We start from the raw sequence: 12,546 nt of genomic DNA, 5'->3' as shown, positions 1-12,546 counted from the left end.
TGAACACTTTGTTAGGTACCCTTTGTGCCTGCAGAATTCTTTGTGCTAGCTTTATCAAGGTCCTGGAAACACTCCTCAGAGATTTTGCTCCATATTGACACAATGGCATCACACAAATGCTTCAGATTTGTTGGCTGCACATCCAGGATTTCCACTAAATCTCAAAGGTGCTCTATTGGAATGAGCTCTGGTGACTGCGGAGGCCATTTGAGTAGAGTGTCATCTTCAAAAAAATAGTTCGACTTGAGCTTTGTGATACGTTGTATTTCCTGCTGGAAGCGGCCATCAAAAGATGGGTACACTTGGGTCATAAAGAGATGGACATGGTCATCAGTGATAATCAGGCAGGCTGATGTTCACTTGGTACTAAGAGGCCTGAAGTGCACCTATAAAATATCCCCCACACCGTTATACCACTAGCCTGAAGCGTTGATAAATGCAGACTAAATGCTTTCATGTTGTTTTTGCAAATTCTGACCCCACCATCTGAATGTCAAGGCAGAAATTGAGACTCATCAGATCAGACAGACTAGTCTTTTACTGTCTGGTTCTAATGAAGCTCTTGTTTTCTGTTCTCAGCTGAAAGGAGGCACCGGGTGTGGTTTTGTACTGCTGTAGCTCACCTTGCTTTGAGGTTTGACACATTGTGCATTCAGAGATGCTCTTTTGCAAAATTTTCTTGTAATAAGTGGGTTACTATTTCAGTTACTGTTGCCAGCTCGAAGCAGTCTGACCATGCTCCTCTGATCTCTGGCATCAACAAGGCATTTTCACCCAGAGAACCGTTGCTCAGTGGATAGTTCCTCTTTTTTTGGAACATGCTCTGTAAACTGTAGTAGTGGCTGTGTGGGGAAGTCCCAGTAGATCAGCGGTTTGTGAAATACTTAGACCAGTCTGTCTGTCATCAACATGCCACATTCAAACTCTTAAATCGCCTTTCCTTCCCATTCTCATGCTCAGTTTTAGCTTTAAAAGTCATCTTGACCATGTCTACATAAATGCTTGCTTCCATGTGACTGGCTCATTAGATATTTAGTTTAACAGCTGAACAGCTGTACCTGATAAAGTGGTTAGTGAGTTTTATATTGACCGATTTTAACTTTTGGCTGGGACAAACATCTTGTTATTAACTCCCTGAGAGAACTGAAGGATGGAGTAGCGATAGTGTTAGTGGCAAATCAGTTCTCTTCATTATGTATTTACTATCTGACCCCTCATCACCTTCACTGTTTCCTAAAGACTGAATTAAAAACCTGGCACATCTTGGTTGTTTACCAGAAACTGTTCACTGATTTTCACATTCACGCATTTCGACTTGACCATCATTGGGTTGGCATATGAAGTGTGCAGAGAACCCAGGAGAGTCACAGCAGACCAATTAACCTTTCAGTGATCCCACTTATCATAAAGAGCCACTTCAGGCAGGAGAGACAGCACAAGTGCCTAAAAATGAAGTACTGTGTCCATAATCACGCACACACGTTTCAAAAGTCTCACAACCTCAGTCACTTTTATACTACCTCTCACCCATGGCTTCTTAATTACACTGAAATCATCGTGATCACTCGTGTTCCCTCCAGTTTTACTTTGAATTTCTCGTCTTCCTTTGTTTAGAATTTAAACGTTATTTTGTTTCATTTTTCTTTTCTCAGTATTTGTCTGTTTGTCTGATTACACTGTCATGATGAAGATTAACGGTCTTTTAGATGCTTGTTGTAGACATTAGTGACAGCATGTCAAATAAAAAAACAAAAAAACAAACAAATACGAATCAAAGGAATTTAAATTCACAGGACTCTAATAGAGCACTACAATAGGGCCTGAAGCATATGACATAAAGTGCAAGTGCAAATATAATAGCACTAGCCTGTATCGCTTTGACAAAAGACTGAATGACTATTACATAAATCGCTTAAAGGACTCTGAATGTACTGTTGGAGGAATGGTTAATCCTGACTGGGCCCCATTGATTCATTTGAGCCTGCTTTACATTTAGCCTGCAGAAAAGTGAAGGTTAAGCATGCCAGCTCCCCTCGTTTCCCTCTGCAAGCCACCGTCTGTGGCAACGAGTCTAATATAGGTAATTATGTAGGAATGAAAGGCTCAATAGCTTCACGGATGAAGATTGGCATCTTGATTAATGCAAGCATGGACGGGTGGGAGGGTGAGGTGTTTGCGCTGTACACTGGAGGGTGAGGCAGAACAGTCACGACAGAGGTGGAGAGGGAAGTCAACCACGCACACACACACACAATTCACTGACGTGAAAGGTTATTCTGGGGTAATACGTATGTAATGCTTTAGAGCGATCTGCTTGGAAAATTTGCTTTTCGTAGTTGAAAGGTGAACATGTGTTTTTGAGCGTTCTGTTATTACATTTGCAATCAGAGAGAGAAAAAGTGTGTGTGTGTGTGTGGGGGGGGGGGGGGGGGGGGGGGTGTCAAACCCAGATGCAGGACACAGACTAAAAGTTCAAACGACAGCAGCTTCTTTGAAGCCGTGAGGTAATGGAGGGAAGCAGGTAGTGGTGAGTACAGGCAGAGGCCGGGGAGAGCTGGTGGCTTAGTGGGGCTGAGGAGGAAGGCTGGTGGAGTGGGCAGAGCAGGGACGTAGGGAAGAGAGTGAGTGTGGATGAGAGGATGGAGTGGCAGGCAAGCTAGTGGCTGGAGAGGCAGGGCTGAGTAGCGTGAAGGAAGGGAAAGATTAAGTGGCCAGTAAGCAGCTGTTTAGGTAATAGGATGACTTTTTATGCCAACCCTAACTTTGATATTGGCCCTAAGATTGCTGCAACATCACATAAACATGTATGTCCTTTCATGTCCTCTGTCACGTGTTGTGTTGTAGCTAGGAAAGCATAAGGCTAAGGTTGCGTGCAGGTAAATGCTGGCTGTGTAACGGGCAGGAACCGAATCCAAACACAGGACTCGAAAGCCAAGTTTAAACTAAAAGACAGCTTTATTGCAGAAGTTACCCAAAGTACAAATTAATCCAGGTCCAAAAAACTAGGAAACCAAGCACGGAGTAATCTTAAAGGAACACAAACTGCAAAGGAGGATCCAACCCCGAGGGAGAATACAACAAAGAACCGAAGCAAACTGAGGGTCTAAATAAACACAAGGAGATTAAAGCAGAGTGGAGACACTGGGGAAAACAGCTGAACAGAATCCAACCGGTGAGACAGGGGACGCAAAACGAAACACAACACACACGAGATGACTATAAAAAATAAGATGGGAAAGTAACCAAAAAACACATAACCAGGGAGACAATATAGAATATAGAACCAAGAATAATCAAACACACAAAACCAGAGAAACCCCAAAACATCCCAAAACTCAAAACAGAGACCATGATAGAAATACAGAGTTAGTTTATCTCCATCTCCTTCTGCCTCCTAACATTATGAGCAAGCAGGCAAACACACGAAGGGGCACTGGACCGTGCTAAGTGAACAAACTAGCCTAGAGTGGGTGGAAATCTGGGCCTGATGTGCTGCTGGGTTCTTTTGATCATCAATCAAAAGAAGTCAGATGGTCTTTTTTTTCTTTTTGCTAAGGAAAGCTCCTTACAGAGTGAAATGGCCTGGAAGTATCTAAAGTAGAAGCCATGATTAGCGCTAGTCACATTTTCTAAATGCTAAATAAAGGTGCTGTTAAGCTTCCTTTCCTATCTCGGTAAGCATAGGCGCAGTGCCAGCTTTTATGAAAGGATGGCAGTGTGCATCCAGTTTGACCGCAGCCGTAGAGGACGAGAAGGATGTCAAACCGAAAAGAGAAATATACAGAGGGCAGAGGAACAAGAGGAAGGGAAGAACACCAGGAATACATGGTGTGAATAAGGACCTCGACAGCTGAATTATTTTAAGTAGGTCTAATTTATTGAGTTGACAAAATGGGTAACTCGCCTCAGGTCTTAGTCCCCATGGGTGCTACAAAAAGCTCCTGGTCTGCTGGTCGTGTTAATTGTTTGATTAGCAGCAAACCTGTGCGGGAATTTTCACAATTAAAGTATAAAATCAGCTAATGAGCATTATTATTAGTTAATTCTGTCGCTATGGAAGATGAATGAAAAGTCACGTTCACTTTAAAGGCTTGTTATGTAGGGAGTAATCACCTGTAAAAGAATAATGGTTGACCCTTACTTTAATAGGAAACCCTTGTTATTCATGCAGAGCAAAAACTCCCTGTGGTTGCTGTAAGATTAATGGCACAGAATCAGCCTTGATTTATCATACCACCTCACAAACCCAGTCCGCGCGTGTGTGTATATGTGTGTGTGTGCAATCAAGTGTGTCGTGTATCAAAGATTGTCCTGGAGCCACTCACTACACAAATAACTGATTGCCTCCTTCCTGTCCATGAGGAGAGCGTACCTAAGAAGAATTCAAATTTCTTCAGTGGTCGTGCTTTGTGTTCAAGGCTTATTCTGCTAAACTCTAATATAGCCAATGATGGTGCTAACCGCTGCAGCTGTGCCACCCAAAATTGATAGTAATATTATTTAAAAAAGGAATTTGCATGATTTGTTGAGAAAATGGGCTCTAATGCAGGAAAGCTTGCTTAAAACAGTTCTGTTTTTAAAACAGAGGCTCTGCTGCTGCCATCAAAGCAGTAGAATCAACTTTTCTGGTAACTCCTTAATGGCACATTGACCACCTGATGTGTTTCCTCCAGGTTAGCTTGCTGCTGTAAATGACTTTCTGTCCCTTCTCACTTTGTCTCACCACAGACACACACAGTCTTTCAGATAGCTCTTGCCCCCCTGCTGAACTTCTTATCAGTTTTTTTCCCTTCTGTCTTGACCCCATGTGCTATGTCATTTTCACTTTGAGCTTCCTCTATTTCTTAAGCGAGCAACTTCCTATTTGAACATTTGTTAAATCCAACAGATTGCCCTTCAGAAATTGTGTTTCATTGTATTTAATCAATCTTGATTTTTGTTAGATTTTTTGTAATTATAACCTACAATCATGGTTGTTTTTTTTTAGCTTTCAGAGAAAGCAATTATTTTTTTTCACCTCTGTTATGTTTAATACTGAACTAAGAAAACAATTTTCACAAGTTCGCAGTGGATAAATTAATCATCAAGATGCATTCAAATGTATACTTCTTTTTTTTTCGGCGGACCCCGGAGTTTTTTTTTGAAACCGGCCCCCGGCCGGTTGGTTGTTGTTTTTTTTTTACCGGGGGTCACTCACCTGCATCACAGTAGAAAGTGAGCACTATTTAACTAAACAAATTGGACTGCAGGTTGCGGTGTTAATTTTGATAGATTCTGAGGAATTTGGTCCAAATATCCACAGGCTAGTTTACGCAGACTCACGGGAGATATTTAACCCTCCAATAAAAAATATAAATCTATAAATTAGATTACACACAGGTGCACTCTGTTTAGTCATTAGTACTCATCAGGCAATGTTTATGGGCAACTGACTGCACTTAGACCAAAGGGGGCTGAATAATTACACACACCCCACTTTGCAGTTATTTATTTGTAAAAAATGTTTGGAATCATGTATGATTTTCGTTCCACTTCTCACGTGTACACCACTTTGTATCGGTCTTTCATGTGGAATTCCAATAAGATTGATTCCTGTTTGTGGCTGTAATGTGACAAAATGAGGAAAAGTTCAAGGGGGCTGATTACTTTTGCAAGCCACTGTATATCTGTTTTGCCATCACTTCTTGAGAAATAGCCCATCACTGGGCCCCTGAACGAGTCACGTATTGTGTCTTGAAGTGAAAAAGATAAAAAAAGGTGACCTGAGAAATGCCTTTCACAAATGACCTAGGGATCTTTTTTCACACTTGTCACAGTTGAAAAAGCACTGATGGAATTTCTGAAAGCTCACTTCTGTTAGCGTTTTGAGTGAGCCATGACTGTGAGAAGCACACACAAAAGGAGAACCTCCCCTAAGTTAGTCAAGCAACCATTAATACACCTGCACTTTCCCTTTAATTATAAAGCTACTGTTTCTACAAATGTAAACACTACCCTTCAATAAACATGCTTTAACTTTAAAGCGCAGCTAGTTAGCATTTTATCCACATGGAAAATCTAACAAGGAGTACCAAGATATGTTCTCCCTATTTACATGGGCAGTGTGGAGTGGCAGGTCTACTGGGGACACCTTTGTTATGGCAGCCACTTTTCCTCTTTTAAAATGTTCTTTTCTTTGTCCCTCAGCCCGGCCTGAAAGGTTAAGTCTGATTTTCAAAGGGGCTTTTTCCTGTTAAAAGAGAGTTTGAGTCTTTATGATATTGTGAGAAAGTAAGCAAGTAATGTAAATTGCCCTGAGAGAAGACTGCAAATGAACACAAAATGAATAAAACTGAACTGAACTTTTTAAAAGCTATGGCGTCTGAGAGACTTGTAAAAATATCAGTGTAATCAGTTTTTATAAAAACTGCTAAAAGAGCCGATGATTCAACTTTATGATCATTTTAGAGGCTGTAGTTTGTTGGTTATTGCGTTATCCTGACTGGAAATTTGATCATTTTTGCCCACCCTCTCTCTGTCAGGGATTAGGATCTATTGCAGGACAGTTGTATTATACTGCTTTAGGTTTAGCAAAGTGTACTTAATAAAATTAGATTTTAGAAGTCAGAGTTAAGGATGCCGTAGATCTCAAGAAAAGCTCGATTTTCTTTTCATTTTTTTTTTTTATATCAGATTGTGCTTTTCATCAATAAACAGTCAAGTGAAAGCTTGTACCAGTGGTGCTGGATGAATGGTCTGGCCACATATTGAAGGCTGAGAGAGCAAGATGTCTTTTAATGGACTTTTCTGGACAGGAGTAATCTTTGGCTTTGAGCACAAGGCAAAATTGTGCTAAGAGAGGCATCAGAAGCCTAAAACACACAGTACATTGGTTTTTATGCCCTTTGATGGACATAACTGCCAACCAAACACTGCACGCCTTAAGTAAAGGAAAGAACGAGGGATTCTGTATTTACCAAAACCACCTGACTGCCATTTTACTCCAAGCTGCTACCAGGAGTTCAGTCTCTGTCTTCCCTTTCTTTCTGATCCTGCTTTTCCCTCTTTTTTCATATTATGTTTCACCCTCGTTAGGATGAAATCTGTTATCTGTGAGGCATTTTCAATTTACCTGCTTTTCTATCATCCCCCTCCAGGTGTCCGATGACTCGTCCGACTCCCCAGAGCCGGGGCCAGTCACCTGCATGGAGCCCTTCATGGTGCGGAGGCTTTCCTGCAGGACAGTCCAGTTGCCCCCTTTAGCCTTTCGACAGGCAGAGCAGTACTACTGTGATCGCAAGCCGGAGCCGGACACAGTGACAGTCCCACCACGGCCCACAACACTGCCACTGCGCACACCGCCACTCATTGCTATAACCGCGGCTGATACCAGCAGGTAGGACGATGTGGGTGTGCTGCTTTTCTTAAAAGGTTTTTTTTAAGTCCTCCAGGTAACTTCATTTTACATACAGTTTGAAAATGTGTTCAAACTTTACTGGTGGCTGAGCTCTGATCGTTAAATACTCATGCTTAAAAGTCTGTTCCTGGAAAAATACTCATACTTCAGTTAGGAACTTGACAGCTTTATGCCGTGAGTTAAGGGAACTATATTTACCTCTAAAGAAATGCACATTTAGCATCAGATGTTTAGTTGTCACTACAAGCCAGGAATTGTTATCCTCAGGCTTTTATGTGGTACAAAAACAGGTTTCAGCAGGTACATACAAGTTTTTGCCCACTCATAGACATTACCTGAGTCAGTACAAGGGCTGTCAAAAGAAGACAAGCAGCAGTCTCGCTGCCTTATAACCTCAAATTCTTCAGGTAGGTGAAGAAATACCAACATTTCACAGATGACTATTTACTGATTAAATAAAGCGTTTGTTATTTACAAGTCTGATGATGTTTTCACTTCTCTGGAGTTGTACACCTGCAATGAGCTAAGTCTACCCAGGCTGAGCTTATGGCACCACTTCAGCCGTCAGACAAATCTTTTCAGAGAAGGATTCATATTCTGCACATCGAGGACACAAAGATCAAAGACGACTCCTCACTCAACCTCAACCCAGCTGAACTTTTGTGGGGACTCTTGAAGGCTGAGAAAAACCAAGAGGAAAGTCTTTGGAATATTGTTAAATCATGGTGGGTGAACACAGGCAATCAAATTTTTGCGCCGCCACTGAGTTCACACCAGCTTAAGTGTATGCTGTCGTTACGGCAACGAATGATGGCGAGACATTTTGAGATTCTAGTGTGTTTTATACAGAGATCCAACTATTCCCTGAAATCGTCAAGCTACTATTTGCAAAATAGTCCATCTATTCTCCAACTGAAGGTCACGAGGAGGGAGTAGCCTGTCCCAGCTACCACAGGGAAAGATGCAGGGCACATAGCACTAGCGCAGAGACAGACAATCATTGACACCTTTGGGTAATTTAGAATCACCAGTTAACCTAACCCACTAAATACGTGTGGGTGCTCCATGTCTTTGGACTGTGGGAGGAAGCCACACAGACATGCGGAGACCATGTAAACTCCACACAGAAAAGGCCTCAGCCAGATGATGCTTTGAACCCGGGATCTTCTTACTGTTACTGCTAACCACTGAGCCACCATACAGCAGCGTTTTATTGTATTTTAGAATCAAATGACAGACATAGTTAAAGTCCTTCCTGTGAAACAGGACTGATATATTGTAGGCAAAGAACCCAGAGAACAAAAGTAGCTAAAAATAGCTGCTGGCAGTGAGGTTTGTTCATCAATCAAAGTGAAAAAGGTTGTCATTGGACAGCCAACTCTCACTTTGTAGATGCCCGTGTATACTAAACATAGCAACAATATGAGCGTTCAGATCAGTCACATTATTTTAGCCTAACTAGATAATATGATAACTATGATCATGCAAAAACTAAAGATATGAATACAGCTCTTTATTGTGATAGATTACCTGCTTCTGACAGCTTTAAGGTGTCTTTAAGTTGAGTTTCATGGCGTGGCGAAATGAATAGAAACAATCAGAAAGGTAAGAAATCAAATACAGCATGATTTGACAGCAGTGCAGAGTGTGCTTGTTGTTTAGTGGATAAATAACATGCAAACCATTGGCATTTAAATCATTCCTGTCGGCTACATGCTGTTAAGAATGTGACTCATCAGACGTAGAGGTCTAACAGAGTTCTGTTTGTCAGCACCGACACTCACTAATCTTAAAAGAGTGAATGTAATTTACCGTGTGAAACATGCTAAACAAGTTAAAATCAGGGACTGAACTGTGGATTTGATTGATCTGTTGTGTAGTGCGCCGAGTCCTTTTAGGTGGCGTTTATTTTTATCCTCCGTTCTTTAACATATTGTACAGTCTGTAGTGTAGCCTCGCAGCCTCTCCGTGATTGGAAAACAAGATTGCACCACAACTAAGAAAAGAATCGCAGCCTCTCCGGAGAATGTTGGAGAATGAGCGCCTCAGATGAAATGAGGTTTGGCACAGACAAACACCAAGCCTCCAACCAGCTTGCTCTGAGGGGAGAGAGGAACAATGTACCAAACAGCATTCTGTATCAGAGCCAGTGGTCTAGTGGGAAGTCATAATTTAACTCAGAAAAGGAAATATATTCAGGCAGTTTGAAGAAGCATATAATTTCAGTGGTCAAACCTATCTGTCAGTGGAAAATCCCCATTGTTTTGGGTTAGTATCGCACTTAGAAACGTGACAAATCTACTCATCAACCCAAGGGGAAAGTGACACCCCTCTGACTCATTTTTGATCGCCTTGGCATGCTTCACGAAGCTCGATATTTCACACACACATTGTGCTACCTGCATAACATTGTTCGCTGGCTCATCCTGTGCCAGATGTGAAAGTAAATGGATCGGCCTGCTCTGATTTTCCCCTTGGTGCCGCTGATTTGTCCTTTTCCTTTTCTCTCTTTGGCAAGTTTGACTCCAAACGACGAACAACCGACAGAGAAATGAGCAGCTCTTATTAAGCCTAAGATTGAGGAATTTGTTATAGGGTGCTGTGAACACACTTTAGCAAGAAGACAGTGCCGCTGACTTGTAGACTTCTTTTGTAAGGAAGCGTGAGAAGCTGGTGACACTCAGTTGTGTCTAAATTACATTTTCAGGCAGGCAGAGCAATTTTCAAGGCAACTCTGATTCACAATAGCGCTGAAAGGCTTTCTTTGTCTTCAAAATTGCTGTTACACGTCAAGAGCATCTTCATTTTAGGAAATACAGTGTATTTGTGTCTTTGTTTCTGGCGGTGTCGTCTGCAGCTTGATGTGTCACACATTGTCAGCTGCACTGTATAAGCAGCAGAAACTGCTACCCATAATACAGAAACATAGTCAATACTGAATAATTTATTATGGCATTGTGATAATGCCAAAAAGTGTCAAATCCCTTTTATTTGAACTTCACAAAAGGGCAGACTATTCCCAAGTGTGGGCTGCTGACCACTCTTTAAAAAGCGTGTTGCATTTGCGAGACAGGGATTTGGTATTTTTAAAGATGGTTTGAGAGATTATTTTAAGAAGACAAAGACAGGAGGGGGCTTGTCATCTCCTTTTCTACTTCACGTAGCTGTATTGACTTCTCTCTGCCCCAATGAGCCTTTTCTTGAAGAGAACATGAAAGGGGGAACATTTTTTGTCATCTTTCTCTAAATTAATCTGCCAGCAGTACCAAAAATACTGCTACATGTTAGATCAGTGTTTTGTGGTGTAATATATTATACGCTTGTCAACATTTCGATTATGTTACTGATTATTTTTTAAGATTAATTGTCACTCAGCTTTGACAGACTCAAAATCGCAATCCATTATTTTAAACCCATATCCAGTAAATTTGACTCCTTTCATAACTGAACATAGAATGATCAATTAAAGACAAAAAAAGAGGCTTAGGGAGGAAATGGATGCTGGGATGAGTTTTAACAAAGGTCATATGTCTTAACGTTGCTTCGAGCTCCGTTCATTCATAATTCAGCACAGCAGCGTGGGAGAAATATACAGTGGGGAAGCATTAGGGTTGAAAGCGTGCCATTTTAAATGCTCCAACTGCGGTGTTTTAATAAAATTCAGTGACATTAACTTTGTATGCTGCCAAATGAGACTGTCTTCAGTATTAATGAAATGGTCAAAAAGTGGTGCGCTGTCTTTCCATTAGATGCCCTCACATAATTAATATAAAAGAATGATTCATGAAACCGTTTCAGTGTTTTTCTCTTTGCTTCTCTTCTACGACCACCAGCATTTACCCGCTGCATAACAGCTAAAAAAATCTGAGTTCCCCCCAAAGCCTTACAATATATAAACACACGCTTATTGTAATATCCCAAGAGAAGCTGATTTGCTGATATTATAAATAATGTAACAGTGGAAAATAATGGATGAAAACCTGCTCAGTTTAAATAACAGCCAACAATCTCCAGAGCTGAAAAATGAAGCTGCCACAGAAGCGCCAAAAGCTGCAATTCCTTGAACTGGGCTACTTCATGCATCCTCCAAAAATGAATCATAGACCCATTGGACGTTGGACTTTGTTATCTTCATCACAAATATACAGGGTGTTTTTGGTTTTTTTGAATAGCTCAGCTAACAAGATACAGTGGGTCCGTCTACTAGGTATCCTTGAGCAAAATACTGAATTTCTCCTGATGTATTCATTGGACTGTGAGTGTGTGCTTACATTTTATACAAGGTGCTTTAGGCATAGAATAAAGTGTGAATGTGTGTGTGATTGGCTGAGTGAGGTTTTTGTGCTCAATCAGAGAGGAAAGTGCCAAATACCAATCCGTTTATCACCACTTTGACTGACAGGCGGATACTGCTACAGGGGGCTTTAGACCATCGCTGTCTGATGTGTCACTTCTACTACTTCCAGTGGCTGGAACTGGAGTTTTTGTCCAAGGAGTAAAGATAATGAAGTTAGATGAGTTTAAATACCTGGGGTCAAACATCCGAAGCACTGGACAGTGCACAAAACAGGTGAAGACCTTGGTGCAGGGTCCAGAGGGGTGATTTATAACAAAAGGATAGCAGAAAGAGTGAAGGGGAAGCTTTAAATGATGGTTTGGTGTCTGTGATGCTAACAAAAAGACTGGGGGACGAGGTGGAGGCAGAGTAGAAGGAGTTAAAATTTTTGTTGGGGGTGCTGAATGTGGAGCTCTCAGTCAGGAGAAAAGAGAAAGACCACAGAAGAGATTCACGGATGTATCGAAGGAGGACATTTAAAGGGTTGATGTGAGAGAGGAGGATGCTAGGGTTCGGTTGAGCTGAAGACAGATGATCCCCTAAAGGGAGGAGCTGAAAGACGAAGAAGAGGAAGAAAGGAACCTGAGCTCTTGATTCTCACTTTTTGTCATCTTGGTGCCTATTGAAGCATTTCAGTTGAGTCATCTGACCAATAATATGGCTTCACATGTGTGGCTGATTGTATTAACAGACTTACCAAGAACGGCTCAGTGAGAATTTTATTCAGCTGCTACTTTGCCCTGATTGTCAGGCATCTGTGTGTTATTTTGCAGCAGTTCGGCCCATCTTTTGTATACAGTTTACATTAAATACA

General features: G+C 41.4%; 1 protein-coding gene across 1 annotated transcript in view; it reads left to right on the top strand.

The window, feature by feature from the left end:
- LOC102310201 (cAMP-specific 3',5'-cyclic phosphodiesterase 4D) overlaps positions 1 to 12,546 on the top strand; it is a 138,727-nt gene that overhangs the window by 46,656 nt on the left and 79,525 nt on the right. The window contains exon 3 of the mRNA XM_014332569.2: positions 7,137 to 7,375. Coding sequence (XP_014188055.2) covers positions 7,137 to 7,375 — 239 coding nt within the window. The remainder of the gene's footprint in view (positions 1 to 7,136; positions 7,376 to 12,546) is intronic.

Source organism: Haplochromis burtoni, unplaced genomic scaffold (assembly GCF_018398535.1).
Source record: "Haplochromis burtoni strain Fernald_Lab_line unplaced genomic scaffold, NCSU_Asbu1 Contig_34, whole genome shotgun sequence".
NCBI lineage: Eukaryota > Metazoa > Chordata > Actinopteri > Cichliformes > Cichlidae > Haplochromis > Haplochromis burtoni.
The sequence above is the reverse complement of the archived record's forward strand: the minus strand, read 5'-3'. Positions and strand labels throughout refer to the sequence as shown.